The 26,773-nt window shown below is 44.5% G+C and overlaps 1 protein-coding gene across 1 annotated transcript in view; it reads left to right on the top strand.

Annotated features, from left to right (window-relative positions):
- Nucleotides 1-26,758, top strand: part of CRACD (capping protein inhibiting regulator of actin dynamics) — a 259,695-nt gene extending 232,937 nt beyond the window's left edge. The window contains exons 9-11 of the mRNA XM_054989872.1: nucleotides 8,244-8,434; nucleotides 9,645-9,813; nucleotides 22,496-26,758. Of these exons, the coding sequence (XP_054845847.1) occupies nucleotides 8,244-8,434; nucleotides 9,645-9,813; nucleotides 22,496-22,656 (521 nt within the window). The 3' untranslated portion in view covers nucleotides 22,657-26,758. The remainder of the gene's footprint in view (nucleotides 1-8,243; nucleotides 8,435-9,644; nucleotides 9,814-22,495) is intronic.
- The last annotated feature ends 15 nt before the right edge of the window (nucleotides 26,759-26,773 follow it).

Genomic DNA, 26,773 nt, shown 5'->3' with positions numbered 1-26,773 from the left:
AACCCGGAACGCTGTGCAACATGCCGAAAAAAATGCGGAAGATCACGTTTTCTCGTGCGAGTTTTGCGCGATGTTGCGCAACGTCGCACAAAACATGCATGAGAAAACGCGATCTTCTGTGTTTTATCCAGCATGTTGCACAGCGTTCCGGGTTCAGGTAAGCCGTGTGGAAACGGCCAAGGTCTGGCACTTGATAATGGGGCAGTGGGGGGAAACCAGATTGAGCTCCATGGACTCAATCTGGATTGAGCCATGAGTGACAGAATACACGGCAATGGCAAAATTAACAAATTATATAAATAGAAGACCCATTAAAGAATTTCAAAAAAATGGGGAAATTACTTTGCCGATTATAGATAAAAATGAGAAATAAAATATATAAACTAACAATGTAAATTTGGACATGAGCCTTGACTAACAGAGGTTATAGAAATGTTTATTTTAAGTTTCAAGTTTTCTGAAATAGCCTATAGAAATATATATTATTTAATTTGACTGATAATTAGCATAATTTGGTATATTATAGTATAATATAGTTAGTATTAAAAATGGTTAGATTAGAACATGTCTTATATAATTAATTTGGAGGTAAGAAAAGTATAACAATGAATATCATTAAATACTTTAAAATACGATGTTATATTTTAATATTTGATTTAATAGTGAGATATAATAAAAGAGAAGAGAGGAAACGTTTCTGACAATGGTCATAATAAACCTGCACATGATATTTAAATGATATTTGGTTATTGTAGTCTAGACAATCTTTGTAATGGATACCTTAATTTTCCTTTAGTGTAATTTGTATTCCTGTTCCTTCTTTGTTTTGCATCCCTTTTATTGTTTAGAAAATAAAAAAATATATATTTTAAAAAGAGGATTGGGCCATGAGGATGTTGTCACATCTAGTCTGGCCCTTTATTTTCAGTGATTGTCAAATCAACTGATGGTTTTCAAGTGTAAAGCAGGTCAGACGTTACAGACGTTTGCGTATCTTTGCACACAAAATGAAGGCAATTTACACATTTCAGTCTTGAGTGATCAAGGCCGTCGTCACACGGGCATCTCTTCCGTTAAATTTACAGCATATAGCGTCCTACCTGTTATCGGCACAGTAACGTTTCTTTGGGTCACCTAACGGCTCTTCGCGCCACCAGCTGTCCACACCGAAGCACTCTGTTCTGTTCTCTCTAACCGCGCAGAAGCAGCTCCTCCCCCCCATTCTTTTTTATTATTCTGGCGTTTAATTCCGCTATAACGGAATAACAGCATAGAAACATTCCGTTAGAGCAAAACATGACGACCCTTTTGTTTTTCCAACTTTGAAATTATATAAATAGCCCTTTGCCCGCAGAAAACTCCCTGTCTGACGTGATCCCCATCGCTGAAGACTCTGCCATGGCGATTGAGTCATTTTTACTTCAGCAGAAAGTTTGCATTGTGTTATGTCGTTATGGCGTTATAAGGATATAATAAAATTTTAAAAAGGGGAGTCGCAGGAAGAAATGGATTCTGGGATTGAAGGGAGGGCATAGGACGTTGCGAGGCGAAATACATCGATGTGAGGCATTCACACTGAGGCACAAAATAGCGTGACTATCAAGCACAAAGCAGAAGAGAGAAAATCGCTACAGTGTTGGAATAAGGTGGGTGTTTGCTGGGAAATAGCGCCATTTTAGCGCTAAATAAAAGCCCGTGTGACAACGGCCCAAGTGTGCGTGCATGTGTGAATCTGCTCTAGAGAAAACACTGCACCCAAAAGGGCTACTTCACATTGCCACCTAGAGCTGAGGTGGGGAAGGGAAGGAGGCACGGCGGCAAACTCAGACCCACACAGTGGCTAGAATGAAAATTGGCCACAACTTTATTGACAACAGCATGAAGGGCATTGGCGATGCATGTGGGTCAGATCCCCAAAACATAGGCTGACCCACGTGCCAGCCGATGACCCTCACCCCCCCAGACCTCATCTGGGGGGGAACCCAGGAGTAACATTAAGGGGGAGAGCACATGGGTGTACAACCCCTGTGTGACTCCCCTGCCACCTGGGAGTATGCCCCGGTAGCCCCCAAGCTGGGCATACACTTCCACAACTCACTCCCAAGATTCCATATGGGAAGCCCCTTACCAGGGAGGCTGGACACGCAGTCCCTGCCTTCCCCCAAAAGGGATCTGATCCAATGACAAACCGCCAACAAAGTTGTAACAAAGAAAAGAAAGTACAGACACGCGAGAGGGAGAGGTGGGTGGGGTTTGCAGGCCAGAGCTGAAGTGGGGAGAGGCAGGGCCAGCAGCCCAATAAATACCTGGCTGCTGGACCTGAGGGAAAACCATATCCCTGAGGTCCGGAGCCAGGCCATGCCTCCACCTGGCCCATCCCCGTCCACCCGATTGGGTGGCCAGGAATTTGAATTTAATTGGCCAAGGACCTCCATGGAGAATGCTGGGTGAGCCCTCCAACTTGGCGGCCGCCATGCCTCGTCCCTTCCCCTGCCTGTCAGTGGCAACCTGGCCCCAGGTAAGTCTGGTGGCCGCTGATTCTCCTATGTGCAAATGTCTTCAAGCTTGAGCTTGCCCTTGATTGCATGGAGGTGCCAGCAGGTGACACCACAGATAAACATTCTAGGTATTGATACGTGTGCCAACAATGAACACCATCTTCGGGATCACAATAGCCCCTTTTGAGGCTTCCACAATAGTAAGAATTGCAGCAAATGCAATGCAACCAGGATGCGAATGCGATTCCTGCTCGTGTTCATATAGTCGTGTGTGGGGAATTTGGCACCGCTGCCATATGAATGCGCAGTGGAATTCAGAAGGAGAGAATATGTTTGGAACGCAAGTAAGGCAGGTGACAAATTAATATTTCTGTAAAACCAGTAAGTAGAATAGCTCCATCATTGTAAGAAGAAGAACTTTTATGAAAGCACCTGAGCTTTATTCAGTTCATTGACTGAGGAAGCTAGACAACTCTTAACTTTGATAACAGCTTGTTCCGGATTACTCTGGTCAGGCCTGATTCAGATATAGGCATGCACTTAAGAAGCTTAGTTAGCTTTCCTATATCAGATCATTTAATTCGTGGCAAGAGGTACACCTAAACAATGTTTTTGGTTCATTATGGGCAGGGCTTTTTTTCTGGGAAAACAGGTGGTGGGTTGCCAGCACAGTGAGTTGCCAGTACAGGGGGCAACTCTTGGTGGGAGGTAGTGCCCCTGGTACCATGCTCCCAGGACCGCACAATGACATTGCTTTGGGTCAGCTGGAACAAGGGAGAAGTTTTTTAAAGTTTAAATCACCCTTGGTGAAAATGGCCACATGGCTGATGGCCCCCTGCTCTCCAAATAGCGGGGAGTTTAGATTGCCCTCCGCACCACTCCAGCACACGGAGGGCAATCTCAACTCCCCTCTGTCTGGAGAGCAGGAGGCGGGGCCAACAGCCATGTGACCATTTTCATGAGGTGCCAGAACTCTGTTCCACCGCGTTCCAGCTGGAAAAAAGCCCTGATTATGGGTATAGTACTGTGAGAGAATCTTTTATCTTTTTATTTCAGCATAACTATTTGGATCTTTAACACTGATGAATTTGAAAGAAAGTTATACCACCCATTATTGCTACAGAGATCATTAAAGGAGAGAAATTACATAAGTTCATTAAAATACCTTACTCAAAAATAAATAGGTTGCGAGCAAAGAGCCTCTTCTAAGAAGCAGCTCCTAACCAATTCAGACTTCAATATTTGTAGGTTTTTTACATCATCTTCTAGCACTAGCTAGCTGTCCCATTTGTTAAGACCACACATTCTGGGCGAACTGATTATCTTACAACTTCAAACACCATACAAAGTTATCTATATTTGAATATCTTCTTAAAAGATATAAAAACTGTTAGTTTATTCTTGCTACTTTTTATTATAAGTATTTAAAATAGCAATTACAAGTTTCTCGTAATAATTACAAGTTTTGCATACAGATGAGTATTTGTTGGTCCTCAACCAATATGCATCATGTTTAAACTATGTCTTCATTCTGTGAAGTTGGACATTCTTGCCATTCTCAGACGCTTCTGCACCTGGGCCTCAGCACGCAGCATCTATGGATATAGGCTAGACAGGCTCTAATCTACACAAGGCCATTTAATTGTATTACTTCTTTGTTTATTGCTCCTTCATTCTATTCTGGGTCTTTAAACTCCCTTTTTGGCATATTTAGTTGAGAGGCCAGGCTAGCTCTGTTTTTGTGTGTAGTAATATTCTCTTTTTGGTCAAGTCCAGCAACTGTCCCCCTATATTACTGGTCATATCTGTGACAATATCTTTGGCAGGACATACTTATCTTCACAAACCTCAGCACCCCTGTGCTGTGATGTAGACAGAGAGCATGCAGATCACCCCTGCTTCTTTCAGTGGACAGGTTAGCTTTGTGTATTTCTCCTTTTGCTTATGTGCTGTGGAGCTACTTGATCCATTTAAATGGATCAAGCCCTTGCTAGCAGATCAGTTCCATGTGGCACCGGAGCCCCCGGGACTTCCAAAATTACTGTGGAGGTGGGGATCAGTCCTGTCTGTAGGCATCATGGTTGTGGACTTCTCAACTTTGTTATCAATAGCACAGAACATTGACAAACTTTTAAGTTTGCTCAAATTTCCCCAAATAGTACGTTAAATAACTCCAAAATTAAACCCCCAATGCTTTCCGGAAATAGGTGGAAGTGTTAGTTCTCACAGATGCTTAAGATAAAGCAAGCTTTGACATTTTGAGGCCAGCTTGCATCAAGATCTAAAGAATGCAAAGAATTATTAACAAATAAGGTTGCAGCTCCCAGTTGGGAAATTCCTGGAGATTTGGGGGGGCGGGGGCAGGGTGGAGCCTGAGGAAGCTGGGGCTTGGGGAGTGGAGGAACTTCAGCAGGGTATAATGCCACGGAGCCCACCTTCCACAGCAGCCATTTTCTCCTGGGGAACTGATCTGTGTTAACAAAGAAGAAAAGGGGGTGGAGGGAAGACCCCATAAACTCAACCCAAACAAGCAGGGGGGAAAGTAAGAGGGGTCAGGTTCCAACCTAAAATGTAAAATATATTCCAAGAAGGTACTTATTATGGATGTGCACAAAATATAGGTTAAAAACAAGTTAAAAACATAAGGCCCGAATGGCAAGCTACATGCATATGTTAAAAATTGCTAAAACGTTCTCCATACAAAGATGATGGTACGATTTTTAACTTTATTTCAACTGCAGATTGATGAAACACACCCAAATACATTGGAAACCAAGCCTCAGAATACAATACCAAATGGAAGAGCATTGTGTGAGTGCAGTCCTGGTCTGCAGTAACATTTGTATTATACCACACAATTCAAGAGATAAAGCACCGGGAGCATTTCTATATTGGTTTCTGAATGTGTGGGTGTGCTTGATTATAAATATTGACCACCGAGGAAGGCCTTAGGGCCGAAACGCATCTGGTCTATCTTTGTGTTGGTCATCGAACTGTATCATCATCTGTGTATGGAGAACGTTTTAGCAATTTTTAACATGCATGTAGTGTGCTGTTCAGGCCTTATGTTTTAAATTTGTTTTTAACCTATATTTTGTGCACATACATAATAAATACCTTCTTGGACTATATTTTACAATTTAGGTTGGAATGTCCTTTCATTCCCGGTGGTGGCGGCAACAGGGCATAGCTGTGCTGTGTGTGTAGTCAAAGATCCAGAGGAGTTAGCCGTGTTAGTCTGTAGTAGCAAAATCAAAAAGAGTCCAGTAGCACCTTTAAGACTAACCAATTTTATTGTAGCATAAGCTTTCGAGAATCAAGTTCTCTTCGTCAGATGCATGGTACAGAAACTGGTCAAATACAGAAGAGGAGGAGGGAGAGGGGAGAGAAGGGGACATTTGCTTCAGGAGAGATTAAGGTGACCAACTCTGTTGTAGGAAATCCTAATAGTTTTGGTGTTGTTGCCTGGCAAGAATGGAGTTTGGCGTGCCCAGGTTGCTCAGTGGGCATGGGATGTCATAGAGTCCACCCTCTGAAACTGCCATTTCCTTCAGAGGAACTGATCTCTGTAATCTGGAAATCAGTTGTAAGTCTGGGATAACGCCAGGTCTCATCTTGAAGTTGGTAGGACAGAAAGTAGGACTCAGAAAGGAGAATACAGAGCTTAAAGCTATTTTTTTTAAGGGAGGGAAAATGTTTCACAAAATGGTAGGGTATCACCGTGATAATAGGGTGCCTGCTAGAGTTTGGCAGAATTGTTGTTCTTGTTAAACAGGGTAACCATTGTTCATTGAGTTCTTCTGTGCAGGCACACTTTGGGACTGTGCATGCGTAGACCTGCTGACCACTTCCATAAAGCTCCACTAGACCATTCATTCTTACATAATAATATCACCACAATGTGCACTTCAGCTCCACAATGAAGCATCTGTTGTCGGAGTAACTTGGTGTTGCCTAGTACCGGGGCTTTTTTTCTGGGAAAAGAGGTGGTGGAACTCAGGACCGCACAATGAGGTCACTTTGGGTCAGCTGGAACAAGGGGGGAGTTTTTTAAAAGTTTAAATCACCCTTGGCAAAAATAGTCACATGGCCAGTGGCCCCGCCCCCTAATCTCCAAACAGAGGGGAGTTTAAATTGCTAGCAATCTAAACTCCCCTCTGTCTGGAGATCAGGGGGCGGGGCCACCAGCCATGTGACCATTTTTAAGAGGTTCCGGAACTCTGATCCACCACATTCCCACTGAAAAAAAGCCCTGTCTAGTACTAAAGGGTACACCCATGAACAAATTAATGGTTTTATCACCACCCTTCCAGGAACCTGAGGATTTGTCTCGGGATGGACAAATTTTGTGGATAGAGAAATGTGAAAACGCTCTGAAAATTTCTCAAAAATCATTTTTGCAAATTTACATATTTAGCTTGGCAAGAGATCCCATCAACGTGGTAATCACCATTAGTCTTGGCAAACTCTGTCTGCTCCAGACGATTTGTTTTGATTCACAAAATGGCAGGGTATAACTGTGGTAATAGGGGGAGGCCTGCTAGAGTTTGGCAGAATTGTTGTTGTTGTTACTATTAATGTTTAAGAGCTGCATGACCACACCAATGCTTAAAATGTAATAACTTTTAAAGAAATAAAAGCAAATATTTAAAAAGAAGAATAAAAACATTTAAAATAACAAACTAAGTTGAAATTTTGGTAGACCTATATTCCAAAACACCATAAACACTAGCCATGGCTGAAAATGGTAATTTTTTATAGTTCATTCTCCAGAAGTTTGCAATGTAACGTTTACTTCATAACTGTACTCGAGGAGGTGGGGCAGGAGGGCCTTTTAACTTATCAGGAGTGTTCCTGGTGGACTGCTGGCCTGAAGAGCTGCTGGCACCAGCAAAAAGCCACAGGCTGTGCTGCTGATGATACTGGATATGGGGTATGGCACTGCAAAGGCGGCTTTGCTTGGGTGGTTCCAGGGCTGTTTTAATGTTGGAGAGTCTCTCTACACAAGATGAGTTACACGAGGATGCTCAAGTGAAGGGAGACACCATGTTAGCCAGGAGGCCGAGTTTTAAAAGATCGGAAGGCTCTGCAGTTTCACCTCTCTAGAGCCTGCAAAGATCCCTCCTCAAAGAGTTCATTTCCTCTTTGCCTCTCTGAAAGAGAAATGAAATTGACACAGCCTTCAGAGAGGTGAAGATGAAATAAACAAGCTCTCCAGCGGGCTGCCTGCCTGCCCCTGGGGAGCTGCTCTGGAGACAGCCGCTGCGCTGGTGAAGCTCCAGCCGAGGGATCGGTTGCTGCTGCTGCTGCTCTGAAATGCCCTCACTTCGCCGATCCAGCAGCTGCCTCCAGAGCAGCTCCCCAGGGGCAGGCAGGCCGACTGCCAGACACAGGGCACCCTGGGAGAGAGCAGCAGCTGCCCACCCCGAACAGTCTTTGGGAGCCCTCACATCCGGCGGGCTTGTGCCTGGGCAAAGTATGCTGCTGGTGGCTTCCTCCGGCTCTTCAGCAAGCGAGGGGAGCCTGAAGTGGCAGGCTGCTCTCACAGAGAGGGGAAGGAGTCTCCTACACTTCCCAGGTAAACTTGTGCCAACCCGCCGCATGAAACTCATCTCTCCTGGTTCAGCTCTCCATCTGCCCCTGCTAGGAGACCATAGGCTAAGCCATACACCCCTGATAGAAGTCAGGGCAAGCCCTTTCTGTCCATACTCCACCAAAGCTTTCCTGTTTTGCTTTGCCTTCTAGAAAGGCCTGTTCTACAGAGCAGGCATTCCATAGATGGCTCCAAATTGATGGAAAAAGTTGAATCAGCACAACCGCTATGGATTACACTGGCCCTGCAAAAACAGAAGGGTTTCCGAGAGCAGCAGGCCACGAGGGAGGAGCGGAGGCAAGCCAGGGAAGCCAAGCAAGCGGAGAAACTGGCGAAAGAAAATGTAAGTGCCTAAAACTCCAGAGTTCTTCATGTAGCAAACAGGTACTTGTTTGTAGTATACAGTCAAAATGGGGTACTCAGATGTTGAGAAGCGATTCAAGGCAAAATACTGAGTCTAAGCTTCGTTAGTGATTGTGAGCAACCGAGTCCACACTGCCTGATTAAAAATCCCTGAAGTTATTGAAAAAAAATATCACCTAATAAGAATAATTTTGACACAGCATCACAACCCAAATTTAAGCAAATTGTAAGTGGATTATGATAAACAGAAGCTGGTAAACATTTGAAGACCGATTTTCTTTCAGTCGATATATTTTAATCTGTCTGATTTGTTCCTCATCTGAATGAAAAGTGCACAAATTTATTTATTTATTTATTTACTTTATTTATAGTCCACCTTTCTCGCTGAGACTCAAGACAGATAACATAGCGTATGTCATAACGACCAATGGCTGGGGTGTTCAATAAACAATACAATAGGGTAAGGATTGCAGTCTGGGCTCATGGATTGGCAGTCAGCAGATGACAACCCCCCCACCAAGTAAAAGTCAGGTGATCACATGATCTCACTGTAATCCTTCCCACCAACAGCCCTCAGCCCTTTCTGATTCTGTGTGAACTTGGTCATAGCAAGGCAGCTGCTATCTGGCTGGAGGCCCAACTCTCAGCATCCTCTCTTCATCTCCCTGCTCCTTCCACTCGTTTCCAGACTTTTCCCGCTCAAGACTGTGAGCTAGGGAGGAGGGGAATGTTTGAGTATTTTAGATCTGTACTTTTCCCCAAGCCTCTATTCCTTTCAAAGAAGCTGTACTGCTTGGATGCTTCTTTGGCTCTAAGTAAATTTATGGACCTGTGCATATGGAAAAGATCTGATTTCTGGATAAAAGTCATTTAACCTGTGTCTTGCTGAAATGATCCAGGGATCTGTCTGCCGTGTCTTATCAGCCATAATATGACATGCAGCTCCAAAATTTAAGCCCTGCCAATGCACCTGAGTGGAGCCTGCCCACTCCAGATCCGATACTGATGGGGCCCATTCCCAAGTGCCCGCCCAGCCTGCTGATTGCCCAGCTGGCTGGTTTGAATTTTATTGGCTCCTGTGCATCCATGTGGGCCCCAGGTAAGGCTGGAGGACCGGGGCATAGACTGAGTAACTAAATGTTATGTGAACATTTTGTAACAATAGTTCTCCCTTTTGTATTTTATACTAGGCCAGTGTAAACAACCAGCTGGATAATAAAAGCAGCGAAATCAGCAGCATAAGTTCACTGCCGAAATCTACACCCCAGGAAGAGGAGAAGAAAGTTGAAACTGCCGCGTCAAGGCTTGAACGTCGAGAACAGTTAAAAAAATCAAACACCCTTCCGACATCTGTGACAGGTACCTGAATTTAAAGCTGTCTTATACTGAGTCAGACTGTTGGTCTCTCTGGCCTGTGATTGTCTACTCTGACTACATTATTATAACTGCATAATTTGAGGTCTTAGATTGACATTCACATTTACTTACTACCTGTGCCTGTTGTCAGGTCCAGAATGCTGTATTGTACTGCTTTGCTTAACCGACTCCATTTTTAATCCTTTCAGTGTTTAAGTGCTCTCTTCACAGGTGCCAAGGTTCCCAGGCAGCTATCTCACAGAAGAGGATTGTTTTGGCTACCGACGTTCCACCAAGAACCGGCCTTGGGAAACTTTCGCTATCCTGACTTCAAAGGGGTTGTTTTGAGAACTATGGGGGGAGGTTGGGCCTACTGTGATCTGTTACTTTGTACCTCATGCTTTGCCGGTCATTGGTAACAATGCATGTACCATCCTGAATATTGCATTCAGGCTAGTGGACTATAATGAACTATTTCTTTAGTAAAAGCCTTTTGGAAACAATGGACTGTTGTCTGATTGCAGGAGGTAGTCTGGAGTAAGGACATTATCTAGCCACAGTTCTGACATTTTGTTACCAATCACCTTTTCCAATGCCTAAGCCGGATCAAACGGACTCCAAAGCTGTCCCAGTCAGGGATCCTTTGTTTGACCCGTATGCCTCTCCCGGCTCTCAAGGTTTGGAATCCCAAGAACCTGTACCGCGAGGAGACGGCTCCTCGGTTACAACGATTTATACCCTCGCTCCCAGCAGCGCTGATACTCGGCCTAGAGCCACAGCCGCACCACTTTTCTCCTTGCCCACCCCGACGCAGTGGGGCGCAAGACCAAGAGAAACAAGGGACTGGAGGGCCAGCATGATGTTCACGCAACTGCAGCTGGATAGTCGACGCAGTTTGGAATCCATACCCGAGCAAACCGACCGTGGCTGTTCTGGAACAGGACGACCGAACAAACGGAATGGGAAACGTCCCGCCGTGGCGCCCTGAGTTGGGATTATGCGGAAGTCACCCCGCGGTCGGGGCAGCAAGAAGTAAGTGAGCAGCAATGGGTGCAGCTCCAGAGCCGAACGATTGCCATTGACTCAGGAATATCAGCAATCACTGGTCTGACAAAAGGAGTTTTAGCCGCGAGATCTCAAGAGGAACAAGGGGTAGAAGCACCCTTGCCGTGGCAACAGACGCTAACCACGGGACCGCTGACCGAAACTATGCCGACCTCACAGACTGCTGGAGCTGTGGGGTACACGGAACAGGAGGAGGAAACCACGGATAGTCTGTTGGAGAACAGACTCGTAAATATGGAAGAAAGTTTGGCAAATGCCGTCCACCTGCTTTCAGTGCTAGTGGCGGGGGACAGAGGTCGTGATCCGCCAGCTGGTCTACCTGACATCAGCCAAAGTTTGTCCAACCTGCAAAATCTTCTGCCCCGTCCGGGGGGTCCTATCCAATTGTGGCCGCAACAGCCACCAGAAACGGGAGACGAGGATTCTGTCACCGGGGAAGGACCCTGCCCAGAAGATCCATGTCCAGATGAACCCCGTCCCGAGCAACCGGTTACACCAGGGGACGACGGCGCCGACGGGGGAGGTGGAGAACCGTGTCCAGAAGACCCTCGTCCCGATCGCCCCATCACTCCTGCTGGCAGTGGGACTGGAGGAGGAGGGGGAGAACCAGGACGACCGCTGGAGCCGGCTTCCCCGATAGTCCCACCACCCACGACACAAGCGAACCAGCCCCCAAGCCTACCGGGAGGAACAACACCACCGGTCGTCCCAGGAGCGGGTAGGCCTCTACAGACGCCAGGGCCACGAGGGGATACGGTTCCTCTCCAACCCATCTCTCCTCACCCACGTCCGTTGCGGCCGGCTCCCACTCCCCTTCAACCAGTGCCAGGAGGCCTACCGCGGGGGCGGCCGACACCTTTCCGGCCAGCACCAGTGCATCCAGCACCGAGAGGACCTCTCCAGCCGATTCCGGGAGCGCCTCCACCGCACCAACCTCAACCCTACCCTCAGCAACCTCCGCCACAGCTACCGCCAACACCGCGACAGCCTCCTTTACAACTCGCTCCGCTCGATGTCTACCCAATGCCAGCACCAGCTCCCAGACAAGATCTTCCCATGGGATGGGTCAAACTGGACGCTACGTTTGATGGAGTCCCTTCCAAATTGGGATTCTTCCTGGTACAAGTAGTACAATTTTTCAATCGATGGGGGCATCTTTTTGGGAGTGAGGCCAGTCAAATAGAGCATCTGGGATCACGTCTCCAAGGTAAAGCAGCCGACTGGTATGTGGGACTCTATAACTTGGGGGCCCCTGAGTTAGATACACTCCAAGGGCTAGTGGATGCAATTCGAGCCCAATATGAAGACCCCCTAGAAGAAACTAGAGCCCGAACGGAATTGCAGGCTATTAGGCAAGGCAGCATGTCGGCTAGAGACTATGCCACAAAATTCCGACAACTCGCTGCCAAATGCCCAAGGTGCGAAGAGTCCACCAAGATTATTTTATACAAACAGGGTTTAAACCCTAAATTGTTGGACAGAGCCCTCATGCAGGATAACCCTCCTACGCTGTTAGGGTGGATACAATTGACTTGCGAAGTAGAAAACCGCCTGCTAGAAGTTCGTCTAGTGGAACAACACCAACAACCTCCGGGCCAAAGACGCTCCTCCACTCCTATCCGAGGGAGCCGGGGGGCTGGATATGCTACTCGTGGAGCAAGAGATGCTAGATGGCAACAAGGGCTGTGTTTGCAGTGTGGCCAAGGTGGTCATTTTGCGGCGCAATGCCCATATCGGCCTGTGCAAAGACCTCTGCTCCAACTAAGACGCCCAGCCCCCGCAGCCTACCCGGCGCCACCGCGCCCTACTCCAGCTCCGAGAACCGCAAGAGGTAGGGGAGCGTCGAGGAGGAACCCCCCCGAAAGAGGACTAGAATTGGAAGAAGTTATGGAATACGATCCAACAGCCCTAACGGGGGGGGGGGGGGAGAATCCAGAGAGCCCCGCCTCGGGAAACGAAATGGATCTGTCGTAAAAGGACCCAAACGGCAGATCAAACCTCAGTCAGTTCCGGTTCCGAACCGACCCCATGGGTCCATACTCTTCATACCAGTAACTTTGGTGAATCCTGACAAGAAAATGCACATCCGCATACAAGCCCTAATTGACTCGGGCTGCTCCAGAGACATTATCGCACCAGCTCTAGTAAACGGACTAGTACTTCCTGTGAAAGATCTGGAAATACCTGTAATTTTCGAGCAAATGGATGGCACTAACATGAATCCAGTTACTACCAAAACCACTCCGGTCATAACCGGCATGGGGCAACATTGGGAAGTAAGATCATTCGTCATTAGTGCCACGGCGAAATACCCCTTGATCCTGGGAAACCGGTGGTTATGCGATCATAACCCTTATATCAACTGGGCAGAGGGAAGCATCACGTTCACCCATGAATCGTGCAAAAATCATCGTTGGAATCAAAACTGGGGTATTAACCCTACTATAACTGAGCCTGCTCTCCTCACCCAGGAAGAACTTAACCAAATACCCAAGCAATACAGAGCGTACACCCAAGCCTTCACAGAGGAAGAAGCTAATACTTTACCTCCTCACAGGAGGACGGACTGTGCCGTGGAAATTTTACCGGGCGCCTCGCTGCCCAAGGGCCGTCGATATCCCATGAGTCCTAACGAAAGAGAAGAGCTCCGCAAGTTCATAGACCTGAATCTTCAAAGAGGATTCATTCGCCCGGCTAACAGCCCCCACGCAGCGCCAGTGCTTTTCATCAAAAAGAAGGACGGGGGCCTAAGACTGTGCACGGACTTTCGGGGACTCAACGCGGTCTCCTCCAGCAACGCCTACCCCATCCCGCTCATCAGAGATCTACTCAACGTCGTGGCTCAAGGTAAGGTCTTTACGAAATTAGACTTAAAAGACGCTTACTTCCATGTCCGTATCCGAGAGGGGGATGAATGGAAAACCGCTTTTAACATGCCCCTCGGCCAATATGAATATTTGGTTATGCCATTTGGCCTGGCCGGGGCCCCCTCGGTTTTCATGTCCATGATCAATGAAGTGCTGCATGAATTCCTATACAAAGGCGTTGTAGTGTACCTAGATGGCGTGTTAATCTATTCGGAGACTGAGGAGGAACACGTGGACCTTGTAAAAAGAGTCTTAACCACTCTCATGAATAACAAACTGCCCATTAAGCTCTCTAAGTGTGAGTTCCACAAAACAGAACTCACTTACTTAGGCTACTGCATTTCCCAAGAGGGCTTGAAAATGGATCCAGGCAAAATACAAGCAGTATTAAATTGGCAAACCCCCGCGACCCGCAAAGAATTACAATCCTTCTTGGGCTTTGCCAACTTCTATAGAGAGTTCATTGCGAATTTCGCTCAAATCACACTCCCCCTAACCGAACTGTTAAAAACCAAAGACAAGGGGGACCAAGCCAAAAAACCAAGTTCAAAATTGTCTTGGACACCAGAATGCCAAACAGCGTTCAATCACCTTAAAACGCAGTTTGTTTCAGAGCCCGTTCTACAGCACCCCGATGAAAACCGCCCCTTCATAGTGCAGGTCGACGCCAGCGACGCTGCAATTGGGGGGGTGTTGCTACAGCGGGGGGCGGATGAAAAACTCAAACCCTGCGCCTTCCTCTCCAGAAAGTTTTCAGAGGCGGAAAGGAATTGGAATGTTTGGGAAAAAGAGGCCTTTGCTGTAAAAGCGGCTCTCACTACCTGGAGACATTGGTTAGAAGGAGCCTGTCATCCGTTCGAGGTCTGGATGGACCATAAAAATTTAGAGGCCCTACGCAGCCCTTGCAGGTTAAACGCCAAGCAATTGAGATGGGCAGAATACTTCTCCAAGTTCGATTTCACTTTAAACTTTCTCCCAGGCAAAACCAACTTTTTGGCCGACGCTCTATCACGCATGCCCCAGCACAAAAGCAAAAGGGAGGAGATAATTGACACAGTCTTTTCGCCTACGCAATTAGGGGGCGTAGTGACCACACGCAGCCGCACAACCCTATCCCCTCAACCCGATCAAGGGTGGAGACAAAAACTGAAAGCTGAAGTGGAGAAGGAGGGGGGGGGATGTGCCCAAAGACAAACTGCAACGTTCTGCTCAAGGGGAATGGCTTTGGGGAGATCGCTTCTATGTACCCAAGAGTTTAAGAAAAGAAGTTTTACAACGCTGTCATGATGCTCCCACGGCGGGGCACTATGGGTACTTAAAGACGCTTCACTTAGTGCAACGCCAATTTTGGTGGCCGGGCATGCGCAAAGACATCTCCCAATATGTAGCGTCTTGCCCCATTTGTCTCAGCGCCAAATCCCGAAAAGGCAAACCTCCAGGACTATTACAGCCTTTAGAAACGCCAAGTAGACCGTGGGAAATAATCTCTATGGACTTTATCACTGACTTACCCCCCTCAAAGGGGCACAACTGTATTTTAGTCGTGGTTGATTTGTTCTCCAAGCAAGCTCATTTTATACCTTGCACCACAATTCCCTCTGCTAGAAAACTAGCTGACATTTTCATAAAAAACATTGTAAAAATACATTCTTTTCCATCAAAGGTGATCTCGGATCGCGGCGGACAATTCGTTGCCAACTTCTGGCGGGAGCTTTTACAACTGCTGGGCATTGAACAAGGTTTAAGTTCAAGCCATCACCCGGAAACAGACGGACAGTCGGAAAAAACTAATCAGATATTAGAACAATTTCTACGCTGTTACATTAATTTCCAACAGGATAATTGGTTTGACTTGCTCCCCTTGGCAGAGTTCTCGTATAATAACAGCGTACACGCTTCCATGGGGGAAACTCCCTTCAAAGTCGTCTATGGCTTTCACTTCAAGCCATTCCCGTTTGAAGCGCTCCCCCCTCCTACTACAGTTTCCAAAGACGTCACCGAGTGGTGGGGGGAAGCAGCCCAGCAATGGACTCTAATTAGAAAACACCTCATCAAAGCCAAACAGGATTACAAAAAGTACGCCGACCGCCACCGTGCGGCGGAATGGGAATTACAACCTGGTGATCTCGTTTACCTTTCTACAAAGAATCTGAAAGTAACCCAAACCAGCCGCAAGCTAGCGTTAAAGTACCTAGGACCTTTTCCTGTTCGCAAAGTAATCAACAAAGTGACTGTTGCCTTGGATTTACCAAAGAATTTACGCCACGTACATGATACCTTCCATGTTAGTTTATTGAAAAAAGCCCCTTCTGCAGACCAGTGGCACACCCGTGCCCCTCCATACCTACGTTAATTGATGATCAAACCCACTATGAAGTTCAACAAATATTGGACTCTAAAATAAAACGACATCAGTTGTTTTATCTCATCAGATGGAAGGACTTTGACTCTGGGTTCGATGAGTGGGTGAATTCTGTACATGTTCATGCTCCTAGATTAGTTAAAGCATTCCACTCTCGTTATCCACATAAACCTGGGGGGGGAGCATCTTAGAGGGGGCAGAATGTCAGGTCCAGAATGCTGTATTGTACTGCTTTGCTTAACCGACTCCATTTTTAATCCTTTCAGTGTTTAAGTGCTCTCTTCACAGGTGCCAAGGTTCCCAGGCAGCTATCTCACAGAAGAGGATTGTTTTGGCTACCGACGTTCCACCAAGAACCGGCCTTGGGAAACTTTCGCTATCCTGACTTCAAAGGGGTTGTTTTGAGAACTATGGGGGGAGGTTGGGCCTACTGTGATCTGTTACTTTGTACCTCATGCTTTGCCGGTCATTGGTAACAATGCACATGTACCATCCTGAATATTGCATTCAGGCTAGTGGACTATAATGAACTATTTCTTCAGTAAAAGCCTTTTGGAAACAATGGACTGTTGTCTGATTGCAGGAGGTAGTCTGGAGTAAGGACATTATCTAGCCACAGTTCTGACACCTGTAACTGAAAATGCTCGGGATTAAACCTAGAACTTTCTTCCAGCCAGCCATACACTCTACTAGTGAGCCACATGTTATGTTGTGAACATGGCCACCTTGTTCTTTCTGAAAGTTTTGATGTTGAGCAAATGTGCTTCTTTGTTGGCTCCAAGCACACTTGCAGATGCATGTTTCTAGATCCCTGTCTGTTTCTTGAAGACAGATGTAACTTGTCCCTAAAAGTGCTGATGGTCAGGAAAACAGCTTTCCAAAGGAAATAGTTGCATATGAATATCACTGATGATGCAATCCTTACATAGAGTTACTCCAAAATCTATTGACGTCAATGGGTTTAGAAACTGAGACTAAAACAAATGAAAGCCAAATACTCAGGGTTTTTTTCTCAGCGGGAATGTGGTGGAACAGAGTTCCGGCATGTCTTGAAAATAGTCACATGGCTGGTGGCCCCACCCCCTGATCTCCAGACAGAGGGGAGTTTAGATTGCTCTCCGCGTGCTGGAGTGGTGCGGAGGGCAATCTAAACTCCCCTCTGTCTGGAGATCAGGGGGCGGGGCCACCAGCCATGTGACCATTTTCATCGAAGGCAATTTAAACTTTAAAAAACTCCCCCCTTGTTCCAGCTGACCCAAAGTGACATCATTGTGCAGTCCTGAGTTCCACCACTGAGTTCCACCACCTCTTTTCTTAGAAAAAAAGCCCTGCAAATACCAAAATGAAAAACATTGTAGAGGAATACAGTATCCATTTATCATACTACAGTGGGCCTGTGGACATTTCTAAGTTGGTCATTGGTTTCTGGTGGCGAGATTTTTATGCCAGATTGTAAATGCGGGGAAATGGATAAATTCTCTTGGTACAGCATTATAAGATGTCCAGATTGCCAAATGGCAATGTGCACACCCTGATAAGATACTACACAGTAAAGAGTGTACCACTTTTTAGAGTGGTTGGTTTGTGATGTACCAACAATGATATCTCATTATGTATTCCTCTAGAAGTTGATTCAAAAACTGACTTACACTAACTTAGTTGGGGGAAGAAATGCTGGCATGGCTAAAACAAAGGTGGCATTGCTTTGTAGGGAAATGTTACATGGAAAGCAGGCCCAGTAATTGTGCCTAGTACTTGTGGACAAACAGACAAGAGCCTTTCCTTTGTGTAGTGCAGGGCTACACAACTGATGACTCATCAAGCTAAATACAGTGTACTACCAGCTGGTCTGGCAGCTTGCAGGGCATTTGACAACTCCCTTCTTTATGCAGTCAATAAAACCAAAAAGTTTGTCAAGTCCATGATAAGCTAGTGGGCTGTCTTCAGTAGGGGTGTGCACCTGGAAAAGCCTCTTCAGGATTCGGGTGTTTAAATTGTTTCGGTATGCTCCATAAAGATTCGGGAATCTTTACAGAGCACACCAAAGCTCAAAGCAACACTTTTCTTGCCACTTGCAAGTGGCAAGAAAAGTGTTGCTTTCAAAGTTCAAACTTCCCGACCCACCGCTTTTTTGTCCTGATGGGAGGGGGAGGAGTGGGTTCCCTCCTCCCCTCCCATCCGGTGAAAAAAGCGGCAGGGTGAGAAGTTTGAAACTTTTTTTGCTTTTTGCAAATGCAAACAGCTAGAAAAGTGCTGCAGCTGCTGCTCCTTTGCCCGAAGCTTTCCAAACTGATATGAATAGCTTTGGAAAGCTTTGCTTTGGGATTCCCGAATTGGCTCAGCAATGCTGGGGCCAATTCGGGAATCCTGAATCTTTTCAGATTGAAAACCCAAAGTGAACATCTCTAGTCTTCAGCATAGTGAGTCACAAGGTATCTGGGAGTTAAATCGTGACCTATTCCATGCAAAGCTATAATCCAGAATAACAGAGCAAGGTGACTTTTTGAGAGGTCTTCTGACCTGGGTACTAGATGCCATAGTGCACTCTGGCAAATAAATTGCCAGAAATAACTAGCTCTCCAAAGTTTTTACCAGTTTGCTTAATTTTGTGGCGTATCATGAAAGGATCTCTTCCCATTTCAACATGTTTCCATTTGGTTGCCCAGAGGTAATTCTTCATTGCCATAGGTAACTGCTTATTTACATCCTGGTCTTTGCAGGAATTACAAAATCCTCTCTGTGTGACTGACTGGGAGGGGGCGGCGGAAGAAAGCTTGCTTTTTTCATACATTCTGTGCATGCCCAGGAAGCTGAAGTTTATAAAGCAACTGGATATATTAAGCTGCTTTGAGTTAATTCTGATTTCTTTTCATTCCTCTGTGAGTGAGAGAGCTGGGGCCCAGCACAGACTCTGCAGAGGAGATTAAGCTGCTTTGAATTCATTCTGCTTTCTTTTCATTCCTCTGTGAGTGAGTGAGTGAGTGTGTGTGTGTGTGTGTGTGTGTGTGTGTGTGAGAGAGAGAGAGAGAGAGAGAGAGAGTAAGGGACCAGCGCAGGCTCTGCAGAGGAGGCTAAGCTGCTTTGAGTTCATTATACTTTCTTTTCATTCCTCTGTGAGAGAGAGAGAGCAAGCTGGGGTCCAGCACGGGCTCTGCAGAGGAGGTTAAGCTGCTTTGAGTTAATTCTGCTTTCTTTTCAGGCCTCTGTGTGTGTGTGAGTTGAGTGAGTGAGTGTGTCTGTGAGAGAGAGCTAACGCAAGCAGAGCTGCGGGGGCCGGTTCTCCAGAGGAGGCTAAGTTGCTTTGAATTCATTCTGCTTTCATTTCATTCAGGGGTTTCTGTGTATGTGTGTGCTGCTTTGTGTTCATTCTGCTTTCTTTTCGGGGGGGGCTGTGTGTGTGTGTGTGTGTGCTGCTTTGAGCTCATTCTGCTTTCATTTCATTCAGGGGGTTCTGAGTATGTGTATGCTGCTTCGAGTTCATTCTGTTTTATTTTCATTCGGGGGCGGGTGGGGCTGTGTGTGTATGTGTGCTGCTTTGAATTCATTCTTTTTACGGGGGAAGGTGCTGTGTGGGTGTGCTTTGACTTCATTCTGCTCTCTTTTCAGGGGTGGGGCTGTGTGTGTGTGCTGTTTTGAGTTCATTCTGCTTTCTTTTCATGGGGTGGGTGGGGCTGTGCATGTATGTGTGTGTGTGTTGCTTTGAGTTCATTCTTTTGTTGACTGAAGTTGACATTGTTATGGTTCCCACTGCTTTTGAATGCAGATTGGTTCTGTGTTAGTTAAATGTATCAGTTATGGTTATTTGTATTAGTTAAAGTATCAGTTATGGTTATTCCAGTTTTATGCTAGGAATGGATAGCTGTGTCCAAGTCACAGAAGGCTTTCATCAATATATTCATCAGCATAATGTCAGGCTCTGCCAGTTAGATCCCCAGCTACTTCACTGTAGACACTTCAGGAGTCCAGTTAAAGTTTCTTTATTAGAGATCCGTCAGTATCAGTGCACTCAAGACAACAGCATTGGCAGAAGTGACATAAAGGGGAAAAGCAAGGTTAGTTATAGGGCAAGATTCCCGCCCTAGGATAGACCATTAGGATTTAGGCGCACAGGGCCTAGAAGGATAAATGGGCAAGGGGAGGGGAAGGAGAGGATGAGTTCATTCCATGTCCAACTGGCACCACTTTGCAGCAGGCTCTGTACACCCCCCCCAAACACTATCCTCCCACACAGTAACCTCAGTTAATTCCCCCCAGTAGTTAAGGAAGGCAACAGAAAAAACTCACCTCACCAGCAGCTCTCTTTCCTGCTCCCTCTCAGAGCAGATGTCAGTTTCACCTCTCAGTCTAAAACTGTGTGGGATCACAACCAGAGGCAGCAAGGAATGGAAATTGGCTGGAGCTGCCTTCCAGACTTGGCATTGGATCTGGAGAGGTTATAATGGGATGAAGTTTCCCTTCTGGCATTTCGCAGCCCCTTCACACAGCTCCAGCGTATAGCAAAGCCTTTGCCTTGCCGCCGGCTCTGTCTTTTAAAACTACCCTTCCTGGCTAAGATTGCATCTCCCAACACATGTTCTTCACAGGTGGTGTCTCGTGTAGAGAGACTCTTTCTCAGCCTGCTGTGAGGGTAAAATGGAGGGGATGAGACTTATGTATGCTTCTCTGAACTCCTGGAGGAAAGGTGTATATTAGTTCCGAGAAAGTTCAGAAAGTAACTAAAGATGTTCTAAAAGAGTGTGATGAAATATTTAGTCAGCATCAACACATGCACATACACACAGAAACTTGATATGTATTTTAAAGGTTAAGAATTTAATTTCCACGTAACTAGTCCTTTGTGTTAACAGTATTAAATGGTTTGAGAATAAAATACTTTGAGAAGAAATCCACCTGCTAAAGCCAGAATGTTGTTCTCCACTGAACTTTCAATCCCACACAGAGCTCCCATGCCAACCCGCCATACATTGGCAACATGCATCCATTCTCACTTTAAAAGAAACCAAACCAAGTTAAAATTATTTTAATTCATTTGCCTTCATTTTTGTTTAAAACGTAAACTGGGATTTGTCACATATAACCTTATTTTTGATATACATAAGGTTAGACACTGAATGTTGTTTCAAAATCCATATTTTGGAATGTTTGCATCTAAAGTATAACTAATTGGTGCAGAGAGAAAATAGAAATTTTAGCCCAACTGCAAAGCCTTTGAAGTCTACCAATCTTTCCAGTGTTCAAAGGTCAGCTTCTGTAGGCTTAGAGAATTCCTACTGGTAAAAAGAAAAAAAATGGGTCATAGAAAGGCAAGAATAACCAGAGTTTCAACAAACAAACAAACAAACAAACAAACAAACAAACAAACAAACAAACAAACAAACAAACAAACAAACAAACAAGCAAACAGACAAACAAACAAAAGCACAGTCTGTCCCCTGGAAGCTTTTAAAGATTTGTTTTTCAAGGTTTTGGATGGTTTTCCGAGCCAATGGCAAGGGGTTGGTGTGGGAGCTCTGTGTGGGATTGAATGTTCAGTGGAGAACAACATTCTGGCTTTAGCAAGTGGGTTTCTTATCTTCTCAAAGTATTTTATTCTCAAACCATTTCTTCCCTTCTCAAATGTTCCACTTCTGAGCAAGGTGATTGAATGGGTGGGGGCTGGACAGCTGCAGGCTTTCATAGATGATGTGAATCGTTTAGATCCTTTCCAATCAGGTTTTGGGCCTGTTATGGGACGGAAACATCCTTGGCTGCCCTGGTGGGTGACCTGTGCCAGGTAATGGACAGAGGAAGCGCAACTCTGTTGAGTCTCCTGGACCTCTCAGCGGTTTTTGATACTCATGGTATCCTTCTGGACTGCCTTTCCAGGTGGGGATTGGAAGGCACCCTTCTGCAGTGGTTCCAGCTCTAGCTGGAAGCTAGGTTTCGGGTGGTGCTGGGGCATTGCTGCTCAGCCCCTTAGCCTTTAGCCTGTTGGGTTCTGCAAGATTCCATCTAATCCCCTATACTCTTAACATCTACAGGAAACCGTTGGGTGAGGTTATCCAGAGATTTCAGCTGGGTTGTCACCAATATGCAGATAACACTCAGCTCTATCTTACTGAGATCCTTTAGAGATTCCAGAAACTGAACATTAACCTGCTTCATGAAAACAGCTTGTGTTATATGAAAACAGCTTGTGTTATATCCTGTTGTAACTATATGCTGTTATTTTGCAATGTAATCTTAAATCTATCCCATAGCAGAACTTTGAAATGCATGAATTTTGTCATCTTCAACTTCCTTCACTCCCCAATGAAAAAGTTACTCAGCACATGCCTGTAAAACTATGTAGTTAACTATAGATAGATTTACACTGATGGATTTTTTTCTCTTTTCCTCCATTCTTAAACAGTGGAAATTTCGGATTCTGTTCCCTCATCACCTTTGGCAAAAGAAGTTGCAAAGAGATTCTCTACCCCTGATGCTAATCCTGTGTCAACAGAACCTGCCTGGCTTGCTTTAGCCAAGAGGAAAGCAAAAGCCTGGAGTGACTGTCCACAAATAATTAAGTAAATTATGCTATTTTCTCTTTACTGTCATTTATTAATTGCTCTCAAGTTTTTATTAGTCTTTTCCTACGACACATTGAATAACGTTAAGTGCAGATCCTGGAGGAATACGAACACTGTTTGCCATTTTTGCTGGCTCACTACAGATTTCCTCTACATTATACAATCTATTGCTTTGAGCATCTAGGGAAGAGACAAGCAGGTTTCATCTTTCTCAAAGATATCAGGAAGTTTTAGGTTCGAACCACTTTTAAGAATTTCTGCTCTAATATTCCTGAAGTTTCACTTCTAGGCGTTTGGATTTCTACTTGTCTTTGGACATATTAATGCAACGTAGAGATTCCATTAAAAAAAATGAATGTAAGATGCATGTTTCCAATTTTCAATTGAGAATGTAATGCTATTTATTTTGAAATTTTAAAAAATGTCTACTCAGGTACAGGATTTGGGAAGTTCCATTCCTGTCTTAGTAGTAATCAAAGTAAACAATTGTTAGCTTTTATTAATGTTGTAACCAACCTAGTGATGATGACAAGACCTATAAAAGCACGAATATGCCCAGTTCTTCTGTACAGAGGTTTGTAATCTAGGAGTTTCTCCTAGTGCAAGTAGCAGGTTAGCTGTCCTATAATAAGATCCTGTTTTGATGTTTTCACAAATAGTATGATTTTTAAGGAAGACTGATTATTTGCAAGTCTTGCCTCAATCAGCAATTTCTAACAGGAGGAGTCCAAACATAACAATTAAGATGATAAATCTGGAAATATCAAATGTGTATTTTCCTACTGCCTTCCCGTGTGGCTCTCCACACCAAGCGGAAGCACACATGCAAATTGCATTGCAAGATTTTACTGGCAGAAGCGGATTGCTGCAGTAATGTGGGGTGCCTTGCTACACCTCACTCTCTCAGTGGTGAGGGGCATCACACAGAGAGAAAAAAGCAGCAACAGAGCATTAAAAGTACATGTCATGGCAAGTCCTCTAATCTTGCAAATGATGTGTAATTTAAATGTTAGATATCAACCTGATAGACTGAATAACAGCTCCAATACGGCAGATCAGCATGGAAAGGTGAAATATAGTCGATTCATGAAAACAGGCATCTGAGTAATTTTTTTTTAAAATTGAGATTGTTTAAATTTCATTATGGGCCTAAATACTCTACCTATTTTCAGGAAAATAAGTCTGTCTTTGGTATTTAGTTAGTACTTTGGACCTCAACACATGTGCCAGCATAATTAATTGTGACGCCAGCAAAACGTCACTGCAGCGCTGTTGTTGATAACATGTTTTGAAACATCGTCGCTGCTGTTACATTCTCAGTACTTACATACTGGTACAATAAGCAAAATAATTTTTCAGATTGCAGAAGCAATTTTTTTTATGGCAAAGGCAGTCTCATGTTTAAAGTCTTTCTTCCCTTTATTTTTAAACTGTGGAAGACTATGGCTGCAGATTTTAAAATTGTATCACATACCTGAATGATCATTTAAAAGGTCCACAAAGCAGTAAACTCAGATTAGCCTCATTGACAGGTTTAAATAGAATTTTGTCTTAATTTGTTTGTGGAGTGAGCTGCACAATTCCCCATATGATAACAACAACAACATTTGATTTATATACCGCCTTTCAGGACAACTTAACACCCACTCAGAGGGGTTTATGAAGTATATTATTATTATCCCCACAACAAAACACCCTGAGAGATGGGTGGGGCTGAGAGAGCTCCGAGAGAGCTGTGACTGAACCAAGGTCACCCAGCTGGCTTCAAGGGGAGGAGCGGGGAATCGAACCCGGTTCTCCAGATCAGAGTCCTGCCGCTCCTAACCACTACACCAAAGTGGCTCATCAGAGAGACCAAGCTGCTCATTCAACAATGTTACTTTCCTTTTGTTAGAATGAGGGAGAATTCTGCAGCTGATACAGGGAACTGTGTGAGACTTGAAGTTCCGCTGCAAAGTACAGGCACTGGTAAGATGGGCAAACGCTGATAACAAACAGCCATCATTCAAAAGTCATCTGTGATGGTGTTCAAGAGCCCACTAGGTTCACTGGTTGTGCAGCTACACCAAGGATTATGCAGCTATTTTTTTGGTTTTTTGTGTTAATTCAAGCCATAAACATCCCCAAAGATTCACTGGTTTCAGAAAAGAATAGTGCTGATTTCAGGAAGGAATAATACAGCAGGGCAAATCCTGCTTTTAGGATTCCCTGAGACTGGTGTTGATGAGGAGCGTGAAAATAGCACATTACTTACATGTCAAGTGGGGAACTTCCCAGCCAATGTAACGTTGGGTTTATGCCAGGCCCTTTCATTCAACCCATGTGATCATTCCATCTCCAACTTCATTGTAGGGAGGTGGAAGACAAAAGCACAGTTTGTGTTTTCCTGTGTGAAGTGGCAGCAGGAAAATAAACCTTTGTGGATTTCAATTATGTGGTCATCCACAACCCAATAACACTCCATTATCCAAGAGATATATGAGCCACGGACAATGGGAAGTGTGCTTATTAGAACTGGGACAGCAACACTCAGAAGAGGAGGGATGCAAACAAATTATCAACCTGCTTTGATTGGCGGAAAAGCCTCTTGGCGTTGGTATCGAAATATTTTTTAAATTTTGTGCACTTAATTGTAGATAGACTCAAACCTCTAACTTGCAATTTCAACTCTTAAATTTCCTATGATTCAGTTCTAAGATTTTTTTTCATTTGGAAATGGGAAAGCAGAGTTGGGAAAAGGGAAGGGGAGTTATTAAGATGGATGGGATAATAAAAAGAAGAAACGTAATTTTTAGAAAAGATTTACAAGGAAAAGTAGGTGCTATTTGCATGATGAAAGGGAAAAGACCCACCAAAATAATTCTAGGCACAGTTAGCGCACAGCGTATTTAGTAAATAGTTCTAATGCTTCAAAGGCAAAGTGTTTTTAAGCATGAGGGTATCTAGTGTATTGGAAATTGTATTCAGAGACCCCAATCTAGGGAACCAGGAGCACAGCTTTAGCACAGCCCCTTCTTGCATCCCTCCCACCAGTTTAGCTAATAGCAATTTTACCCGTACTGATAGAACTGATCATTTGTTGGGCAGATGGTGCATCGGGGCTGTGCTGAGAACCTACTTTGCATTCACCCTGCCTAAGGAGTCATGAGTGTATCAGAAGTGTCCGTACTGGTTAAGTGGGAGGACCCCAGATAGTACACCTGGGGATCTGTAGAGCTCCTTTTTATAATTATGGCCAGAGAAACTCGTTTCCACTCATAGATCAGAGCCACAGTATGTACAATATTTGTTTGGAAACGTTTCTAAAAGCCCGTATTTGCATCATTGTTAGTCAATGCAGTCAACCTGAAATTTTGCACTAAATACCAATGAAGTGTTAATTTGCTTTAGCTTTGTTGTAGCCTTTCCTAATGAACAAACTGCTGAAACGCTTTATTGAAACGCTTTAAAAACTGATCCAACCACTATGTAGAATATGGCCTCAATTTGGGGAGGGGGGAATGACGACCTATACACAAAGTTCTTCATCTGGAGAAAATTAATCCCACTCAAATCCCGTTGTGGAGTTTAAGAGTAGTAACACAACTATGTTAGCCTACTGATTTCAACAGGAATTAGGAATCACTAACTTTTTCTGGATTGTGGCCTAAATATTATTGCTGAGGTTATGGATGATTAACCTCTATTGTTTATATAGTGGTGTAAAAATTATAAACAAATATATAATTGTGGGGTTTTGTTTTGTGTACTTTTTTAATTTTTCAAATGTTTTAAAGTGCTTTAAAGTGCTAAAGGTAGATGTTACCTTTAAAAGTTTCTTATACTAATGTCATTTAAATTCCTATTTAAATTATAATCTGCTGAAAGTTATCAGATGTATGTATTCATTGTCTTTTTGTTAAAAGTATCAGGTTTACCTTATAAGGAAGGCCTGAATTGCTACAGGAATCTAATTATGTGTTTTTACCAACAATAAAACCTGAGTAAAATTACCTATGTCTAAGGGATATGTTAGTGCAATTTCTATTTTCAGTTTTTGATTGTCAGATTTCAATGTAAATGGGCCATCACTGAAAATTTGTTCTATTTCAATAAAAAAAATCTTGCAAGTGTTTATA

This window comes from Eublepharis macularius, chromosome 10 (assembly GCF_028583425.1).
Source record: "Eublepharis macularius isolate TG4126 chromosome 10, MPM_Emac_v1.0, whole genome shotgun sequence".
NCBI classification, from domain to species: Eukaryota; Metazoa; Chordata; class Lepidosauria; order Squamata; family Eublepharidae; genus Eublepharis; species Eublepharis macularius.
This window is presented reverse-complemented; position numbering and strand designations above follow the sequence as displayed.